This window comes from Pelophylax lessonae (assembly GCF_965119305.1).
Source record: "Pelophylax lessonae genome assembly, chromosome: 6".
NCBI classification, from domain to species: domain Eukaryota; kingdom Metazoa; phylum Chordata; class Amphibia; order Anura; family Ranidae; genus Pelophylax; species Pelophylax lessonae.
Window position 1 is genome coordinate 203,369,351 of NC_138773.1, and position 22,407 is coordinate 203,391,757.

Consider the following 22,407-nt stretch of genomic DNA (forward strand, 5'->3'; position numbering starts at 1 on the left):
ACTACGATACCATTAAATATGACAACTATACATAAGCCTGTGATATTGATAACACTTAAATGTGGCCACATTGAACTAGAACTAGACAAAAGCGTGCTTCCCTAAGCACCAAAAAGCCACTTATCTAAAAAAAAAAAAAAGAATGTCCTCCCCATTTCATTTTGTGGGGTGAGGTATGTCTTGTGTCAATGCAGTCTTGATTAGTAGAGATTTATTTTTTGTGGATATGATGATATATGGGGCTTGTCCATTAGTGATGGTTTGTGTCCACATGGATGAGTATACCCATATTACATATCTGAGAGAAAGCTATTTTCATAGGGCAGATAACAGATAGCCCATATCTTCAGCTAGACAGTATTTACTAGTATACAGTCTCTTTTTCTTGTTCATCTCATGTTTATGTGTGGCTGATAGATGGGAGGAGAGACAGATGTACATCCATGCCTTTATACCGGTTGGTGTTGGTGTTGGTGAGTAGACCTTGAGTTTATATATCCTCTAAATAGCCTGGAGCCTTTAGATTGAATATAAGAGGATATAATAACCCTTATATTTTCGATATGTATATATCAATAGAAGTTTCACCAATTACCTTGGTGCATTTAAATACTACCACAAAGACATAGAACTTTGGTTCATATATAGTTGCACTGACCTCACCCTATAGAGATACCTGTAATGGTTATTTACATACCCTTTATGATTTATATTAAAGGTTAAGTTTTAGTGCGTAGGGAAGCGCACCCTCATGTAGTTCTAGTACCAGTAAATATTCTTCTTTGCAAATGTCTCTGAAAATATTTTTATATAAATAATTTACATACACCCCGAGACTTTATATTTTTATGTGTATTTGCATATTTTCATATTCAGATTTTTTTTCAGACAGGATGTTTTTTTCAGACAGGATGTTTTTTCAGACTGGGTGCAAAGGTCTAGTCACATGTGGTCTCTCTGCAGCTGATCTTTTACTCATAACTGAATTACTATGTCTTATTCTACATTGTGTCTTTGTGTAGAGGCAGTCATTTTGGTAGAGGCAGATCTTTGCTTCCTCATGCCAGAACCTCCAGAATAAGAAGAACAATGGGACACACAGTAGTGACATCACCAAGTCTCCCTCTAATTCTTCTGAGACTAGCAGTCAAAGGCAGCAGTGCCTTAGTTTAACACTGAAGATATACTGTACATCTATGAGAGCATATACAAATCAGTTCTTGGTTAGACTCACTTGCCAGTTGAGTGCACTGTTTTTTTTCAGGAGGAATACATGACAAAATGTGATCTTTCTTGCTAAGGCAAGGTTGATACTCCTAAATATTCCCTTACAACATAGAAAATATTTATTTTTTGAGTTCAGGTTCACTTTAGGAAAACTTTAAACCTTAATTTGGAAATGTTGTGAATTCCCACTACTCCTAAGCACTCTTATAGCAAAGATATACAACACAGTGATTTTTCCTTAAAGGCATGAAAAGATTTAGAGAAGGTTTATTGCAATTGCATTTAGATTTTTATGGAGATATACAGTGATACATTATTTTAAAATTTAATAAAAATCTTGTGCTCTTCTTATGGATCCAACTCTTGCGTTTACTGCTCCCCAATCACTAAAGCTCCTGTACTCTCCAGGTCTCAGATAATACTGACGTCCTTTGTAGTTGGGTTCCTCATAGAAAATCCAATGGCCTTCAATAACATTGCAAGAATGGATTTCACGATAGTTGAAATCTTGATAGATATGTGGACGATCTTCTGCGATTTCCACCATTTGTCCCCTGAAATCTTCCTTTTCATAAAGTTTGATCAAAAAAGATCCTGTATGCTGTAGAGGTATATTAAAATACAATTTCAGAATGTGGTGAATAAACATTGAAGATGACTTTTAAATAGAACCATAAACAGCAAAAAATAACTGCATTTAGCCACTCATCATGGTTATATGCAGAAATGGCTAAATGTCACAAGACATTTGCTTTTTTTTTTTCATCACCCTAAATTACAACTATATAGTTTGGCTTTAAAGCAAACTATAATAATTTGCTTTGTCAGAAAAATGTAATACATTTAAAGCCAAAACATCTTTTTTTAAGTTTTGGGGTTTAGAACAGGCTTTTCCTGCTCTCTGTGCCCCTGCTGGGGAGATATACATTGTATTCTTTTCCTTGTAACTATAGTCATTGGGACTTAAATCAAGCTAAAATCCAAAATATTAAACTGTCACCAGAGCAGAAATAGAGGGAAAATCATATAATAACAACACTTGTCCTGGTGACAGCTGTCTAAAAGGGAACTTATCTTCACTTTAAAGAGTTTATCGTTCACTTTTGTGTCTACAGGACAGAAAATGAAGGAGTTTTAACCACTCCCTACCCTATTCAAAATTAAAAAACATGTATACTCTACATTGCTCTAAATACTGCAAATCACACCAGCTGTACATTTACAATAATGTATACATTCTGCCCAACATTATTACATGATGACTTGCAGACTAATATATATATATATATATATATATATATCTTTTATTTTATTTTTTTTTTATCTCACATCAAAGTAGGGAAAAATATTTAATACTGACCAGTGGAATCATGTGACAAGAACTGATGGTATCATTGAATCCCATCCAGTGTTGATAGTCAGGATATTCTCCTTTTTTGAGAAAATATTGATGACCTTTGTTGTTAGCCTGCTCGTAAATCATCCAAGAGCCATTGTCAACTTTGATAGAGTTGCAGCGGCTCACATGAGAGTGCAGGTCATTATTGTCGCTGCTACACTCATAGGAGCGGCCCTTGAAGTTCTTGTCTTCATAGAAGGTGATCTGTGTAAAAGCAAACTTTGTGAGATGTATATATAAAGTATGTTTTTCCAGTTGTGGGTTACTACAGCACATCTTTTCAAGGCCAAATATATTAAAAAGTCAACTGTTACATGCTTCTTCAGTCCTCTGTTTTCTGCTCTTTCCGCGGTTTTTATGCTAGTATAGTTAGCAAGGATAAAAAGACCATCACGATCAACTTATTATATACTGCTCCTACCTATGGGATAGCAAGAATCTCATCAACTTACTTGAGAAAATAGCTATTAGTGACAATACTCTATTGGTCAATATTGACGTAGAGTCATTGTACACTAGTCTAGGTCAGCAGAATGTGTCAGCAACTACTAAAAGTGCTTTGGATTCCAAATCTGGCCTTAGGACCAAACAAAAATATTTTTTGGTACAAGCCCTAGAGTTGGTCATGACCAACAACTATTTTTGGTACAATGGCTCCTACTATAAACAAATAAAGGGCGTAGCAATGGGCGCAAAATATGCGCCCAGTGCTGAAAATATATTGTTGAAAAAGATTTATTAATGATCTTAGAATTCTGTGGAATGAGACGGAGGAGAGTCTGATCCGTTTCATAGAAAGGATCAATAACAAAACATATGGTCTCAAGTTTTACAGTAAATTGGGACGACATACAGTAAACTTCCTTGATTTGGTTTTAGTCAAAAAATGATGGCTCTATCGATACAAAGATATTTTTCAAGGAGACCGATAGGAATAGTTATATTCCAACTGCTAGCTGCCATCACCCAAAATGGCTGGAGGGTATACCTAAAGGCCAATTAATGTGTATTAGGCAAAATTGTAAACACGTAGAGGAATATATTGAACCATCGAATATAATAGTGAATAGGTCCAAAGAAAAGGGCTATGACCTCAACACCTTGGTGTCCAAACACAATAAGGTCAGAAGTATGAATATAATGGAACTGCTAGTCAATAAGTCTAAAAGGGCGAATAATATAAGACAAGCGGCCTTTCTTACTAATTTCAATTGAGATTACAAACCATTTGAACACATTATTCATAAACACTGACCTATTTTGCTGAGAGACAAAACCCTGAATAGTGTCTTACCAAAAAATCCACAATTCATATATCGTAGGGCCAATAATCTGAGAAACAGTTTAGCTCCTAATATTCCTGATCCACCAATGAAAAAAGTTACTTCTTTGGACTAGACAAGATTTTTTAATTGCAAAAAATGTAAGGCATGTAGGACCGTGAAAAATAAAGCTAGGAAGGTAACTTCATTTTGTGTCCAGTAGCACAGGGAAAACCTATAAGATAAAGAAATGTATCACTTGCCAGTCCACTCATGTAACTTACCTGATTACCCGTCCATGTGGGTTACAGTACATTGGTCGTACCACTAGGAAAGTAGGGACCAGGATGAGTGAGCATGTAAACAACATAAAGAAGGGTTTTCCAAAACATAGTTTGACCAATAATTTTAGGACTCATCATAATAGAGACCCTAGACTTATGGTTTTCTGTGGCATAGATAGGATTGAGCAACATTGGGGGGGAGGGAAATATGACCCAGAAGGTGTCAAAAAATGAAACAAAATGGATTTTTGAGATGAATACAGTATAGTCAATGGGTATGAATATAGACATTGATCTAAATTGCTTCATTTCGATTTAGTGATTTTTTAGTTTATATTTTTTTTTATCCATTTAGTTTTATTTATAATGGTCTATAAATTGCATTTATTGTACATAATAATACATTTATGGTAAATGGTCCAGTCAGATCAATTTCTAGGGGATGGTTTGGTACTGTGTGGTAATACGCCAATATACAACACATTTTGGCCTTAGGTTTAATTAACCAGTTGGTTGTCTATTGTAATAAATGGGAACCTATTTGGGTGTAACACCACAAATTACCACTAGAGGTCTTAGGCTGAGTATAAGCCTAATTCAATAAATATGCCAGAATTAAATTAGTGGCATATGTGAGAAGTCTGTATGGCTATTTCGCATATACCAGCGCCGATTGGTCCTGAAAGAATAAATCAGATTGGACCATCATGCAACAATTATGTATATAAGTCATGCTGAGGTGACGTACGTGATCATGTGACCCCTGATGATGCCAGACATACACTTATGGATATATGGTTAAAATCCTCTGTGTAAGTGTAGGGGTGTTCAGTACCTCACTTATTTAAATATATTGTAGTAGTGACTTATAAAATAGAGACTTAAAGCAACTCCGCTTTTCCCCCCAAAAATATCTGAAGAATTGCTTCCAGCAATAGAAAATGTTAATATTTATCTCTCTAGTGTGTGGTAAGTGGAAATTCAGCTGTCTACAAGTGATAAAACATCCATAAATTCTTTAGCACTCAATATTTCCAAGAGAGGTGTATGCCTGCAACCCCACTGTGCTCAGTGGTTTCTACAACAGCTCCCTACGTCCCTACTCTATGGTTAGTGGGAGAAACCCTAACAGAGAGGTTAATATTCACAGTGTTGTATTGCATGGAAAAACTAGATGTTTTTTGTTTAACACAAGACAGTTGCTTTAATTAATGAAAAACTACTTAATAGTAATCAGTTGGATTCTACCTGTCATTTTCTCTATTATCTGTTAAAAATGAAAGGTCAATGCCACCTAAAAATAATACTTCAAATATATGACTACAATTTAAATTCATGTATTGTCAGAGCTGCTAGTGTTCAAATATAATGATGACTGCATATGGTCACATCTGTCCGTGCTTAGTGAGTAGGGGAGTGTGTGTGTGTGTGTGTGTAACAACAATAGCTGGGTGTAAATAATATACATTGGTTTTCTGTATTCTAAGTTTATAAATGTATTAGTACACTTTTGAACACAGCAAGCAATCCATATTCTCCATTATTACTTTACAAAAATGTTACCAGAAACCTGCGAAAGAGAGTTACAACCATAGTCTGGTGCTGTACTTTTTCATGTGGGTCTTTTTTATCAATATATTTATCCTGGATCCACACAACTTTTACCCAAGATTCACACAATCTTGGTAAAAAATTGTCTAAATTCTGGGTTAAAAAATAGTAAAACATTAATAAATATACCTGATAATAGGTATATTTGCCATAAAACATATTTGTTTAGCTCTTGACTTCTTAAATTTGTATGTAGGGTTTGTAATTAGCCAATTTATATGTAACATAAATGAGCACAGCTGTTTTTTTCAACATCTAGAGGAAATGTCAATTTTCTGACTCCCTGGCACCTGGGCAGCCGTGTCTGTATAGCTGAATACGATCAAGATGACTTCCCAGTATCTAGTATGCTGCCCAGGATTAAAACAATAGCTGCTGCCACTGAAAGATCGAAATTGCTTTTAAAACTGCTATAATTTACCATGACAGATTAACATTTATTGATACATGGAAGGATTCACCTTATCAGCAACTATCACAGATCAGGCAGATTTGCAATAAGTGAATGTTCTCTGTAGATTGTCAATATGTTTGCTTATATTGTATATATATCTGCTGTTAGTTACCTGGAATCTCTTTCAAATTTTTATTAGGGTCTCCTTCCCATCTAGGTGGATTTACCCCTTTTCTATGTCCTCTTGACAATGCCACAATGCAGACAGTGATGGGAAATCCACAATTTTAGACTTGTCACCAAAACAAGGAGTGAGAGTTAAGCTGTCAAAACATTTTGCAAATTTTAATCAGTTCCTGATGAACCAGATCAAATTTGATAAGTGGGTAGACGTGTTAGTCTCCTCCCACCTGGCATCCTTCAATTGAAAATTCGAAGGAATCAGATGGAACCTTTTCAGACAAATAGTAGCTGCATCCAATCAGCTCAACCCCCACAGCTATTACCTTTTGTATCAATTGCCCCTCCCTCTTCGATTGTAAGCTCTAATGAGCAGGCCCCTCTGATTTCTTTTGTACCAAGATGTAATGTAACTGTAATGTCTGCCTTAATTTTGTTAAGTGCTGCGCAAACTGTTGGCGCTATATACATCCTGTATAATAATAATAATAATATTTATTCTTAACAAATCTAGCTGGAAAGTTATCTATGGTTAGTCATGGACATTCTACTCAAGGCTCTTCACATCAGTGCTGAAGGATGATGAGATACATCGAAATGTTCACAAGCTCCATATTTCATCTCTCATAATGAATACAAGAACTGTAAATATCTAATGTGAAATGTCTATTATTAAATGTGAAATGTATGCCACCAAAGAGTGTAATGATGAGAGTTTTAAAAGGCTAACAAATCTTTTTCAATTGAATATCTTAAATGGTAATTTAATATGTCTATAGACATATGAACATGTCTATAACCAATAGATTTATGATGCAAGAAATAATAATAAAAAAAATTTAATAGCTATACTATGTTTGTTTTAATATTTAGGCTTTATTTTGTGTATTGCCTAAATATTACAAGGAAAATTATTGTACATATAAAGGATTACAATTTTTATCTAAAAATATATCAGCTCTTACCTTTCCCATTTTCACTGTATGGAAGGATCAGTGATCTGTGTTACGTTAGATACTAGCTACTATATAAAGCTGTTCATTGCTTGATCAGCAAATGTAAAACAAAGGATTTTCTCTCTTGTTTCTGGAAAAAGTATTAGCCAGTTTATTTAATCTTTTTATCCAGAATGCTTTATCTTTGTATAACACTGTAGTAAGCTTTTGTCCCTAGATTCTTGGCGTCGCTGATGGTTTTCTATCACATGACTAACAGTTAAACAATGTAGATTAAATAAAACAGCCAATAGAGAGTAAAATTACATTTGTTTTATATACTTTAAACTGGTAATATAAAAACAATTTTTTTTTTCTATTTTCAGTCTATCCCCTCATATGGATCTGTGGGGGTCTTCCTGCTTTGTACCCCACTATTGACCACTTTGCAGATCCTAAAAAAAAAAGTGAAGCAGCTTCTTTTTTAAAAAATGTTTTAATATGCAAACAACTGGCTAGTGGGACCTTTCCTGTTGATCGAGATTTGCAACAAAAGTTGAATTTTTCATATTCATATTAAAGAATGTTTTGTGTCAAGACCCCCATAATAAAATTTTAATCTGCAGGGTGTTTTGCTACAAGTTACAATGATTAGGACAGATGTAACTGAGGAAACTAGGAATACCCAACCCCTTTTGGACCCCACACCTTCCACCGTCAAAGCCAACATCTTAACAGCTCTTCCCATTAGTTGGGTTATAGAGTGACATTGCTTCTGATTTCAAGCTTTAGAACCAATAGTGACAAATTCAACCTTTTAGCAATTTGCAAGTGGATCCCTTGCAATAACTTATTTTCTTATTAAGACTCCTAAGAATATTTGTTTAAATTAAGTAATTATTTGAACATGTTTTATGATTTATCATTTTCTACGTAGAAGAAGGGCCACATTTTTCTACATGCATTGCTTTTCTTTTCAAGCTGCTGTGAGCTTCACTGTGCATGACATGCAATGATGTTGAGACAGATGTGCTTTCTGTAGCCTTTATGTACAATAGTAAATCAAAAAGACAGAGTATAGTGAAAAATTGTTAACATTTAAAATAAAAATCTAAAAATAATTTAGAATAATACACAGCAAACATGTTACTGGTAGAAAATTGAAAAATAGTAGAAAAATGTATTACATATGTTAATGCATAATAATCTTGTTGGGGAAATAGGGTATGGTTGGTTTTATATTTATATGGACCTCAAATGAGAAAAAGGGTCCTACACGTATAATACCACTTAGTCCTTTATTTTTTTTACAGGGTTATATATACTGGGTTTGTTAGCCTATTAGACAGTAGGGATGATCAAACTTTTCAAAAGTTCGGTTCGGCCAGAACATCCGAACTTCCCGAAAGTTCGGCCCGGATTTCAGAACCCCATTGAAATCAATGGGACCCGAACTTCGGTAATCAAAAAACACCATTTTGAAGCCCTAAACCCCAATAAATGCCCCTAAAAAGTGACTAGGGTTCTGGGTCATGCCCCAGGGACCATTAATCACACAAAAAAAGTTCTTAAAAATTGTCATTTTTGATAGAGAGCCAATTATTGAAAAAATTAAAAAAAAAAATAAAAATAATAAAAAAAAAATGTCTTTTGATTTAGTGTCTGGGGGGTCTAAAACGTGTACCTGTGAAGTTTCAGCTCTGTAGCATGTCCAGAACCAGAAAAAAAAAAGATTGTTTGTATTAGGTCACTTATAGAACAGGGATATGGCTCCGCTATTTTCACACCTTGCCACTTTTGTAGCAAGCGTTTTTTTGGGCATTTTTTGGGGGACTTTGGAGGCAGGCAAAACATCTGAACTTCTGTGTAGGGGTATATATACATACACCCATGTCTGTATATATACACATACACATATATAGGTGTGAAAATAGCAGAACACTATGCTTGTGCTAATGAAATAATGAACACCAATAGGTCTCCGCTCCTATCACACCTATATATGTGTATGTGTATAGATACATATAAGTGTGTGTGTATATATACCCCTATAGAGAAGTTCAGATGCTTTGCCTGCCTCCAAAGACCCCAAAAAAATGCCCAAAACCCCCCCCCCCTGCAATAACACACCTGGGCGTTTTTTTTGGCTCAGGTGTTTTTTTTGGGCATTTTTTATGGGGTCTTTGGAGGCAGGCAAAACATCTGAACTTCTCTATAGGGGTATATATACACACGCACTTATATGTATATATACACATATATAGGTGTGAAAGTAGCAGAACACTATACTTGCGCTAATGAAATAATTAACACAAATAGGTCTCCGCTCCTAACACACCTATATATGTGTATGTGTAAAATACAAATAAGTGTGTGTGTATATATACCCCTATACAGAAGTTCAGATGTTTTGCCTGCCCCCAAAGAAATGCCCCAAAAAAACCCCCTGCAATAACACACCTGGGCATTTTTTTTGGCGCAGGCGTTTTTTTTGGGCATTTTTTATGGGTCTTTGGAGGCAGGCAAAACATCTGAACTTCTCTATAGGGGTATATATACACACACACTTATATGTATATATAACACATACACATATATAGGTGTGATAGGAGTGGAGACCTATTGGTGTTATTATTTCATTAGCGCAAGTATGGTGTTCTGCTACTCAGATGTTTTGCCTGCCTCCAAAGACACCACAAAAAATGCCCAAAAAAATGCCTGCGCTAAAAAAAATACGCCCAGGTGTGTTGTTGCAGGCGTTTTTTTTGGGCATTTTTTGTGGGTCTTTGGAGACAGGCAAAACATCTGAACTTCTGTATAGGGGTATATATACACACACACTTATATGTATTTTACACATACACATATATAGGTGTGTTAGGAGCGGAGACATATTGGTGTTCATTATTTCATTAGCGCAAGTATAGTGTTCTGCTCCTTTCACACCTATATATGTGTATGTGTATATATATACAGACATGGGTGTATGTATATATACCCCTACACAGATGTTCAGATGTCATGCCTGACTCCAAACATCTCCTCAAAAAAGCCCTATAAGCTGCAAAAAGCAGGCTGACCGACGAGAAGCCATATCCCTGCTCTGAAAGTGACCTAAGAGAAACGATCTTTTCTCTATAGCGGTCACCCTGACATGGAAGGGTTTTGTCACCCTGCCATAGCAGTCAGAGTCAGTTAACCCTACACTACACTACGGTCCCCTTACACTTAAAACTTTCCCTGCAGAAACTAGATTATTAAAACTAACTATAGTGGAAAATAGCACCCTAACTACACTAGATATCCCTTTCCTCACACTAAAAATTGCTAAATGACACTTTGTAGCAGAAGTCACAGAACTGCTGCCACTCTCTTCCATGTCCCTGTGTTACAATGCTAGGAATTTGGCGGGGGCTATCTTATATACTGGGGGGCGTATTCACTAATGATTGGCCTATGGACCCCCTAGTCACTCCAATCACATTCCTAGAATTCTCCTGCCCCCTCAATTGGCTTTTACTGATGGTTCTGGTCCAATCACTGGCTTTTAAAGCCCATTTCCTGTACCATTGCATTTTGGTCGGTTCTGGTTGCCGAATTCCGAACTTTTTCAGGAAAAAGTTCGGAATTCGGCCGAACCTCGAACAGCCAATGTTCGGGTCGAACTGATGGTTGACCTGAACCATTCAATCATCCCTATTAGACAGATAATCTCAAGCACAACTACTACAGGCTCATTGACACCTTGTATACAATGTAGGATGTTCTACAATAAAAAAGTTATTCTGAATCACTGATTGGATTAATACCTGCACTGCAAAATGAAATCAATTTGTTAATACATCAAGGAGGGATTGAGAGAGAGAGAGAGAGAGAGAGAGAGAGAGAGAGAGAGGGAGAGAGAGAGAGAGAGAGAAAGAGATAAAGAGAGAGAGAATGTGTGGCAGAGTGCGTATGTGAAAAAGCAGATCCACTTGCCCCATATGTTATCTGGTGCTATCTGGATGTCTACAGTAGATTGTACAGGGCTCAGGTTAAAGTAAATTACAGGCAACATAATATTGGCTTTGCACATATTTTCATTTTTTTTCTTGTTTGCCAGGTTAACATGAAATATTGCATATTAATATTTGTAATTCTATTTTTGAGCCACCAGGTGGAGCTACGGACTACTTTTTATGTTTTCCTCTACAATGTTGTAAAAAGCTTGTTGTTTACAGAACTCAATAGCTCAAGCTAAAGTTTAGAAACACAAGTGAATAAATCAGAACAGTGGCCGATCTCATATCAGATGGCTTCTTCTGAGCTTCCAGTGAGATACAGCTTACACGAAAGGAGATAGCTACTGCTGAATCATGTAATAAAATAATAGGTCCTGTTATAGGATAATTTTTCATGTTATTGGATGTTTGTTTGTTTGTTCCTGTTCTAGGATCATTTGTCATTTAATTGAATGTTTGTAAAGCAATTGTTATATACATAAAATATAACACATCAGTTTAAAAAGTATACATAATATTGACTCCAAACCAGTATAGTACATGTGCCAAACACAAGGCCCGTGGGATGAATCTGGCCCTTGCACCCAGGGGCTGGAGTGAAAGTGAGATGTGAACAGCCTGTGAAAGAGAGCTGATTTGTGAGCACTGTGCATAGCAAACCCCTAAACCCTGCACTCTATATGTAGCGCACTCCTTAACACTGCACTCTGTACACAGTGCACCCATGAACCCTGCACTCTGTATGTAGTGCCCCCCTGAACTCTTTACTCTGTACATAGAACTTCACTGAACTCTGCACATAACTCACTCCTGATATTCATTGCTCCTTTAAGATCCTCCCACAGTGCAATTTGGCCACACCCATCATTCGGTGGGGGATGTGGTTGAGTTTCTATTCTCTCTATTTTTACCTATTCTTTGAGAGAAAAAGCCCTGCATACATTTATATAGTCTTGCAGATACAATCAGCCCTTTGAGGACAACCATAATGATGCGGTCCACAATGAAATTGAGTTTGACACCCCTGCAGTATAGTTTCCCTGTAAATCAATCTATTCATTAGAGCTGTCTGCCTATTTTTCAACTTCCCCACAGCATTAGTACCTCTATACCTAACGTGCAAGAAGGGAGCTTCTTATACTCACCTAACATCTTCCCCAGGCTTGGGGGCTGAATAAAAAGAAACAGTTTCTTCCATCCACACAAATGATTCCCCCCGCTGGAACATTGTATTCTGAAAGTGGCTGTTGAGAGTGGCTGCCGCTGCTGTCAGGATGCACTGATTGGCAGCTGCAGCCTATTTGCTACAACTGATGATTGAGAAATGTTTTACAACATTTTCCTTTGACTGAAGTCAATCAAATGATCAACTTCTGTTGGGCAAGGACAGCCACGCACTGTCTAGGGCAAGCTTTAGATCTAGGCTTGGTTGGTGACCACTTGTGCCATCATCATACAGGGGCTGATTGGCTGACAATGTCTAATCTCAGTTATTGGATGATGACAGCTCTTATACAATGCTTTAAATGTGGCTAGAGTGGAAAGAAGGTGTTAGAAACTCTTTTTTATTATGTTAGTTGCAACGACAGTGGAAAAAAAATAGAGCTTCCCAAATTTAAGAACTTAGACCTTTTGATATATGCTGAGTTGTTTAGTCATTTATTTTTGCTATAAAACAGTGCTATACAACAGTGCCCAGGAAATGCAAATCTTTGAATAACATGTTGTAGATTTTTTTAAAGATATTGTCAATTTGCTCAAAGTAAAAGTGTCTGTAGGGGGCCCACCCCCAAGTAGTTATACCTGCCAAGCCACACTATCATACTGCTTTCCTGCACTGCAGGAACCCTCAATAATGAATCCCCCAGGTATGCAGAACACTGGAACTTAGACAGGGTGGGATGCTGTAGTGGGAAGGCGGTAAGAAAGGGTGGCCTGTTAAATATGAAAGTCTGGGGGAGAGCTGTCTGCAGACATTGTCACTTTGCCCTGTTTGACCAAAGTGGGAGTGACATGATCATACATTTTAAAAGATTATTGAAATTTGATCTTGGCTAATTCTTTAGGACTTCTTTAATAATGGAAAAAAAAAGACAAAAGGCATGTTTTGATTTCTACCAGAGAAATTTAATGAAGAGTTTCAGAGCAAATCATCTGCCATGTATTGTTTAGTAAAGTTGCTGGACACGCTTGAAAGACCCAACCCTGGAGCTGTTGGCTCCCCAATTAGTGAATCTTCTGTACTCTCCAGGTTTCAGGTAATACTGACGTCCCTTATAGTTGGGCTCCTCATAGAACATCCAGTGACCATCAAGGACATTACAGGAGTGAATATCATGATAACGGAACTTTTCATAAACACATTGACAGTCTTCTGTGAACTCCATCATCTGACCTTTGAAATCTTCTTTCTCATAAACTTTAATGATGAATGGACCACGATGCTGTAAAAAAAGGAAAATAAAAAGTTCAGTTTTGCTGAGAAAATATATATTGACATTAGATAGTATTTAAAGCAATATAAAAACTGGAAATCACATCAAACCATTTTATCAAGCATATAATGTAATTATGTTCTGGACTACACATACTTGGGTAGTTAAATGGCAGGATCTGATAGAGTCATTGAAGCCCATCCACTGCTGGAAATCAGGATAGTCCCCTCTCCTTAGGTAGTACTGATATCCTTTGTAGTTAGACTGCTCGTAGAGAATCCAGTTACCATTCTCTACACGGATGGAGTTGCAATGGTTAAAATAGGAGGACAGGTCAGAGCAGTCAGAGCTGCACTCATAGGAGCGGCCCTGAAAGTTCTTGTCTTCATAGAAGATGATCTGTAAAATAAAAAGAATGTAAAAATCAGGGTCATTTTTCTACCTAGGGTGCAATGTCATTCATTAATTTGATCAGCTGAACAATTGTTGCCCTTCTGTTGAGATATACAACACATTTGAAAAATAGTGGCTAAAGTGTATATATTACATATACTGTATATTGTACATTTATGGGATCCATATTTGCTTTTTGATAGTCCCTTTTTTCAATTGTAAAGCATATTCTATTACTAACAATAGATTCTCTGCAGCCATTAAATTGTGTAAAATACTCATGCTGCATCTAATGAATATGTCAGCTCATATTTTGCATTACATTATGGGCAGAGACCTTTACTACACAAAACATTGTGGCCCCTTCCATTCCTGCCCTTTGTTTTCTCATGTCATTTGATTGCCAGCTGCATTCAGTAAAGCAGGTAATAAGAAGAGGGGATGGATTATGATAGGGATAGCATCACTCTATCAAAAACCCTGTTCCTAAAATTAAAAAGTTACCTACAAAAAACTTCCTGCAAACTGAAAAATTACATCACTGATGGTAGCACCTCCTTTATCACCTCCCACTAATGCTGATGAACAAATTAAGCAATATGACATATGGATAAAATGAAATATGGATAATGCAAAAGGTAACACAAAATTCAAAGTATGAATGCTTCAAACATTTTTTTCTGCAGTGTTTGTATTTAAAAAAAAGATAGCCATATTCTACTTTATAATCACTAGTTTTCAAATACATTATAAGTTATATGTAATGGGTGTAAGATCATTAGGCTCCAATGGGAGGAATTATTTAATAGTATTTGAGCTAATGCTGATTTCACTAATATAAAACACTGTAAAAAAATCGTGTTTGTCTTAGTGATGTTTGTAAAAAATATATTTTGCCACAACCCTAGCCATGAAATGATTAAACTAGTGATATGGTTTATTTTTTTGGTCGTTAGCACCTAAATCAATTATCTGGAATACATAGACAAAGTATATTGTTCATCAGTTAATAAAAACTCCTGATTTCTAAAATATCAACTTTGAAAGTAAATTTGTAAATGAATGGTCTTGAAAGTAGATTAGTAAAAAAATGGTTTGGGGGTAATATCAACTAAATTCAACTTACCAAATTTTAGTTTAGTCACAAACATAGCTATTCAATGGGTGAAAGACCTAAGTGCTACAGGGAGTTGCTCCTGTAGATGTAGCTACAGAAATGACCAAAAGAACATTTTGGGGCTAATTTGATATCCATAAAGTAGATGCTTAACATACTACTCTGAGTTTAGGGATTATGGAAAACTTGGAAGATACTCTGAGATTGCAAAAATAAAAATAAAAAATTGCCTGCTAGATCAAGGACCAATGTATTCCATAAAAATAAACTGGATCACTCAACAATCATTTGTCTGTGGGTACTCCTAAACAGTCCAGATTAAAAGGGTTAAAAAAAACTTGTTCTATTTGTTATCTTTTCCTCCATTTTCTTTCACTAGCTTCTCCCTTCTTCACAGAAATAAACCTGTAAATTTGGTAGAGCTGACCTTGGAAGATTATAGAGCACTTTGCTGCTGGATGCCCTGAGTGTAGTTGTATGGTGCCTGTATTTGTGGCTGTTTTCAAAGTCCAAAGGAAAAATAACATTATTCAGATCATCATATCTCTTTGCACCATTTTACTAAAAAAAAACTGTTTACATTCTTGTATAAGACAAATTATTACATTTGCACTAAACACTATGATTGAACTATGATCATATATCATATCATATTGTATCATATCATATCATATCATATAATATCATAGCATATATCATATGACTATCACAATGCTGTATTTTTTGTTTTTATTAACAAATTTATTTTTATCTGTCTATGCCTAATGCTGTTATACATATGGCATCATGAAGGTTTTAAAAGTACCAGTTCTAGAATATTGTTCCCAATGCAGACAAATGCAAGTGCTGACCATACACTTAGCAATTATGGAGCACTAAAGATTTTTTGCCACTCACAATTTCCATGCTTTCTTGGTCTAAAATTATAATTTTCCTTTTTTTTTTTTTTCTTAAATAAATTGATAGAAACTATTGCAGAGGCAGGTGAAACTCATTTTAATTTCTGTTTGGGTTTAAATAATTTGGTAGTCAGAAAATAACTAGCTAGAAAAGAATAGAAATCATGGCTGACATTGTGGATGAAAAATCCAAAATTCTATACAATTTTTTAAAGTGTGACTACCCTAGGACACGGGTCATATTTAAGCTTATAAAAATATGTATTCAGTGTTATATCATATTAGTTTATAATGTATATATATATATATACTCTAGAGGCATATTTCAAGCTAAATCAATCCAGTTAAAAAAAATTTGAATGTTTCCAAAATCCGTTTTACCTTTCCCATGGTGGACAGCGTTGTTCTATTGGAGCTAGGTGCTTGTGAGTGAGAATCATATGTGCTTTATATACATTGACCATTTGCTGGCTTCAGCAGAGCTTTAAAGAAACAACATTTTCTGTTTGCTAAGGTAAATGTACACTATAGCTTTATTCACTACTACGTTCTCTTTGTGTGTTGCCTTTGTTAATGTATGCTTACAAAAGAAGCACTCAACAGAGCTTTACATGGTTTGGTAAGTGGCCTTATTTGACAAATACACGTTGTTCACTTTCACAAATGAGAATCCGTTATCTTTGCATTTAACTTTGCCTGATACAAAATTATTTATGTTCAGATACATACAGGTTACATATTTACAGGTTTCATTATTTGTGAGAAAGAAACACATTATTTCTTTAATCTGAATACATTTCCATCAGTTAATTTTACCTAGAAAAAAAAATTAAAAACTAAAATTTTGTATTTAAAATACATGATTTCATGCATTTACAGACAGGCAAAATTTGAAAAACACATATTGGTGCATGTTTAAAAGTTATACTACCTAAAAGTAACCAAAGTTAGTCAGCTCCTTCTATAGGCAACATAACTCACTACTTTTTACTAATAAGCAACAATATTTTACAAAGTGGCCTGATATTAAGTTTAAGCTGACCTCCAGATATGATCTGTTATACATACTTCCATTGGTCTAGTTTCATATGCATATCTCCTACCTGGGGGATGCTGGGAAAGCTGAAAACGACTGTATTAGTTGGCCCCTTCTATAGTGATAACTGTGATCTTTCAAGTAGTGTGCCAAGCATTTCCACTTCTGCACACTGACCACAGGGATTTTTTTTGCTTGGCACTACCACCATTTACAGAAAGCTGTGCATTTTTTATATAAATACAATCCATTCTCTGATTGCATGAGGTGCAAAGGAGGAGTGGTAACATCATGGCACAAGACCTGCAAGATTGTGGCTGTTACTGTAGTAGAACTGACTACTACAGAGATTGTCTGCTTTCCCAGCAGCCCCTCAGGTATGAAATATGCATACTTATTTTGGTCCAAGTCAGTATGTAAGTATGCAATAAAGATCAAACCTGGAGTTCAGCTTTAGGCATTAATCACAGTATTTTGTTTATTATGATTTACTGCAAGCATATTAATATGATCTAATGATTGTAAATGCCATATAGTTGCCATATTGTGGTATTTTTCTGAAAAAGCATAAAAAAAATGCAGTATTATGGCCATTAGATGACAGTGATGATCATAGAAAAAAATAATATTAGACAAAATACAACTATTTTCGTTGCTGCTGCGTGAATGTTTGCCACTTTAATGTAACTAAAGTTTTACAAATAGACCTCTAAGGGTTAGTACTGACAGGCTGGTGTTCATGCCAGATAGCCCAAAGCCTTCTGATACAGATCATAGTACGATCTATGGCTACTTTTTCAGCTGTTGTCATGTTTTACAATTTGGTTCATAACAAACAAAAATGTATTTGTTAGTGTACATCTATCAGAGTTTCAGTGCCAAAGGAATGGTATAGCACACAACAAATATATACAAAAAAAATATTTGCCCTAAGCAAAAATTTGCCCCTGAAAATACCTCTAAAAAGTTCAAGAAGTTTTACAATATGCTATTATAACATATGCATGATCAATAAACATCCATGTGTTAAAACTGTCATGTTTGTGTTTTTCTGAAAATGTTTTGCTGGCTATTTTAATAATATTTTCCTTGTATAGCCAATGTTTAGGTCCATGAAAGGTGACAGTTTTAGTTACTAAGGGGATAAAACAATCACTAAACAAAAAGGGAACAATGTAACATCAATAGAAAAATGTCACCAAGTGACAGTCAGTATTAAAACAAAGTTCAGAATAATTTTCAAAGAGCAGAATTCATAATGCTGGTGCAAATCACACTGGATGCACTTAGAAGGTCTGTAGCCAGCTTGCAGAGTATGTGAAGTAGACAAGGGGAGGGAGTGAGAGCGGCGCCGATCTAAGTGCAGCATGTAAATTACAAGCAATTTATTGAAATAAAAATGTGGATCATGCTGTGGTGGTGGAGTCCTGGTGGCAAGCAAAGGTCCTGTGTCTCAGGCCTGATGAAGGACCATGCATGCTCCGAACCCCTGCCAGGACGCGCCCATCGATGCCACTTGAGTCGACCAGTGACAACAGCCCTTCCTCCTCTCCTCCCTGAACCTGGAGCCCCGGACACCGCAGGTCGGCCAGAACGCGGGGAGACACTGGACCTATGCTTGCCTCCAGGACTCCACCACCACATCGTTTCCCACATTATCACATGCCTGTACCGTACTTCACTATGTGAGTGTTTTTATTTCAATAAATTGCTTGTAATCTACATGCTGCACTTAGATCCGCGCAGCTCTCTCTCCATCCCCTTGTCAGCTTAAGATTAAAGCTGAAGTTTAGATAAAAAAACTGTTTTTGTTCTACAGTATTACTAATGAAGTATGTTTCAGGTTGTGAAGGCTGCTGGAGTTTGTAACAAAAACAAAGACATTATAAACAAGAAACAAACGAAATTCTTAAAAGACAAACTAGCTTTTTCAGAAGGGTTTGCTTACTGTTGGCACGGGCCGCCCTGCTCTCGTCGCCCTCGCCACCCACGTGGCCCTCCTGACACAGCTAGACCATCTGACCATAGAGACACTGAGTGGGAATCTGATTCCTCATCTTTTTCCAACACTTCACAACAGTCATCAGTCTCGAACACTATCATTACACGTTCCAAATCCAAAGTGGGTTTGCACACACGCAATCCACGTGGGGACAATCACACACCTCACCTTAAAAAGCGACCTGATACTACTCACTTCACGGGAGACAGCAGCCAACACACAAGACCCCTATTTAGGGAACATTGCGATCCAAGCTCTACAAATGTTACAACCCACTTCAGCTACTAATGGCGACAAGCCACTTAATAGCAACACCCAACCTGGGTCTAACATTAATACATCTATTGGCCCAATACAAATACAACAAGGATCCCAACCATTGGCTGCCACAATACCACCTACATCTGCGAAAAGACAAACCACTTTGGATTCACACTTTAATCTTTCTACTTCACAATTTTCCTTTGAGTCAGACACTCACACTCCCGACTTAAATTTATCAGTAATTAACCTCACTCCTTACAACCTCACTGTTGAGGAACACGAGGTGCTCAAATTTGATCTTACTTTTTGTCCTACAGCCCCACTTGACAAATATGATACCATAAAAGATTTATATCTTTTTTCTAGAAATCTCACATACAGTTACATTTTTGACCATAATAATACTCGCCTTACCCAAGAACGTCAAATTTCTGAAAGTATAAAGAATTTCATTATGAAGGAGTTTAGAGCACTTCGTGATCTAATCCTCCTACTGGAGGACAATGATCCCGATATCTCTAATTCCCCTTCCAATGCTACTCAAACAATCTTATCATCCACACCACAACCTTCACCATGTATACCAGGTACAAAATTTAAACCCAAATACAGTTCCCTGATCTAACCACCAACCCCAAAATATGGGCCTTTCTAACTACCTGTGTCAGCAAGATCAAACGCTGCCAGTTACCCCCTTCTCACTGTAACCTCTCTCCTAAACAACAGCAAACTATACGCAATCTCCAAAATCATTCTGACATGATTATCAAATCATTGGATAAGGGGGGCAATATTGTCCTTATGACCAGGGAATACTACGAGAAAATGTGTATGGACATATTAAATAATACAGCTTGGTACAGGAGAATCAATCTCTCTAAAACAGTTAGATACAGTGCCGAATATAAAGATTTAATCGGACAAGCCTTTCAATCCAATTTAATAGACCAAGACACATATAATTTTCCCTAGAGAAGCCACATTCTATGCGTTACCCAAGATGCATAAAAATATACTTTCTCCCCCTGGCCACCCTATCATCTCAGGAATTGGCAATTTAACAGAAAATGCTAGCCGTTTTATTGACTTTTTTCTTTTACCACATGTTCTTGGACCGTCCTATGTCAAGGACACCTGTCAGGGAACTAGCCAGAGAATAAACACTCATAGACCTGACCCATTAGCCAGTTCCCAACATGGCCACGCCCGCATGAATACGCACACACGTATTGCAAACGCACGTCCGCTAGGGCGAAGACGTGTGCGTGCTGGCGCACAAAGTGGACGTCCAATCCCAGCACCCTCTGGCCTTTAAAAGGATATCTGTGGCACATGAACATTGCTGACTGGTCTTCAGCTTCCTGTTTCCTGCTTCCTGTGTTTGCTGCTGCTTCTGATCACCTGTTGTCAACCCGGCTTGTTCTTGGATTCCTCTTGTCTTGCTCCCAGCTCTGACCTCGGATTGTTCACGGATCTTCTCTTGCCATCTGCCCTGTGTGTGACCCCGGCTTGCCTAACCACGACTCTGCTATCCGATCTGCTGAACACTGGGTTACTGACCTCTGCTTCTGTCCCCGACTACGCCTTCGGCTGTGCCTTGTCTGCTGTGATCTGCCTTGGTACCCACCTGCTGTACCCAGCCTGCAGAACCTGCTTACAGTACTTACCTGTTGATCCTGCCGGCTGCACTCTCCATTACAAACTACTTCCTGCTGTGTGCAGTCTGCAACTTCCACAGCACTCCTGGGTCCTAGTGCTCACCTCCTCTGGTGTTCACCTGCAGAGAGATCTACCTACCACCAACCCTCATCTGGGGCACAGCTGGCAATCCCTGCTACTTTGGGCTTCGTGCTTCCTGTTACCACCTTCAGGGACACCAAGCACTCAGCCGCAAGGAGAGCCCTCTCAGCATTTCGGCTTCAGGACCAGGTACGTGACAGTACCAGTCAGCCATAAGATGTCTGTAGCTGACAGAGGTGCGTCTCCGCTAGAGGCTTTGTGCCAACAAGTTACAGCCCTCACACAAGCCGTACAGAATCTACAAGAAGGCTATATGCAACTAGAAGGTCACCTGCACAGCATACCCTCTATGTCCTCTTCTGCTTACCAGAATACCGCACATGAGGTCTCTGCTCCAGCTTCTGCTGTTTTTGAACGCACCGCTGTCACACCAACGGTAGTGGTACCTCTACCTGAACCAAGAGTTCCCATACCCGAACGTTTCTCCGGGGACCGAAGAAAATTCAGAGCGTTTAAAAATGCTTGTCAGTTATACCTAGCTCTGCAACCACAGACTTTCTCCCTTGAAACCGTCAAAGTCGGTTTCATCATCTTATGGAACAAAGTAACCTGGTCCTAGACTCAGTTTCAGCCTTTTTTGGAGCCATGGCACAGCTCTATGATGATCCCCAGTGAATGGCTTCCACCGAAGCGGCCCTGCACACACTCCAGCAAGGGAACCGGCCTGTAGAGGACTATACAGTTGAATTCCGCAAATGGTCAGCAGATACAGACTGGAATGAAGCCGCACAGTTCCGGCTTGGTCTGTCCGAGGTGCTCAAAGATGAACTGGCCCGGGTGGAAGCTCCCACTACCCTTGAACGCCTTATACAGTTGGCTATACAGCTTGACCGCCGATTACGGGAGCGGCGCTTTGAACGGACTCAATCTTACAAACCTCCAGTAACCACCACTACACCCATGCAATTTGGCCTGTTGCGGCCTTCCCTGACCCCTGAAGAGAGGATCCGCCGGTGGCAAGCCAACCTTTGTCTATACTGTGGCGGTACTCGACATTTTCTTCGAAACTGCCCTGTGAGACCCAGTAAGTTCCTGTCCTCTCGTCCCACATATGCCTCGGTCGCTGGATCCTTCCCCACTCATATCATCTTGCCTGTCTCACTGCAAGTGGCAGAAGTGGAAGTCAAATTCCAAGCCATAGTTGATTCAGGCGCCTGCAGTTGTTTTC

General features: G+C 37.6%; 2 protein-coding genes across 2 annotated transcripts; both read right to left on the minus strand.

Annotated features, from left to right (window-relative positions):
- Positions 1-1,552: 1,552 nt before the first annotated feature.
- LOC309558943 (gamma-crystallin 2-like) lies at positions 1,553-7,371 on the minus strand (the record flags this gene model as incomplete). The annotated part of the gene is made up of 3 exons (XM_082262042.1): positions 7,323-7,371; positions 2,588-2,830; positions 1,553-1,828 (listed from the first exon to the last, which is right to left on the minus strand). The coding sequence occupies exons 1-3, from the start codon at positions 7,329-7,331 to the stop codon at positions 1,553-1,555; spliced, it is 528 nt and encodes a 175-aa protein (XP_082118168.1). The 5' UTR covers positions 7,332-7,371.
- Positions 7,372-13,461: 6,090 nt separating this feature from the next.
- LOC309558702 (gamma-crystallin-3-like) lies at positions 13,462-19,276 on the minus strand (the record flags this gene model as incomplete). The annotated part of the gene is made up of 4 exons (XM_082261758.1): positions 13,462-13,737; positions 13,879-14,127; positions 17,666-17,730; positions 19,165-19,276. 4 exons carry the CDS (start codon positions 19,274-19,276, stop codon positions 13,462-13,464), a joined length of 702 nt encoding a protein of 233 aa, XP_082117884.1.
- Positions 19,277-22,407: the final 3,131 nt, after the last annotated feature.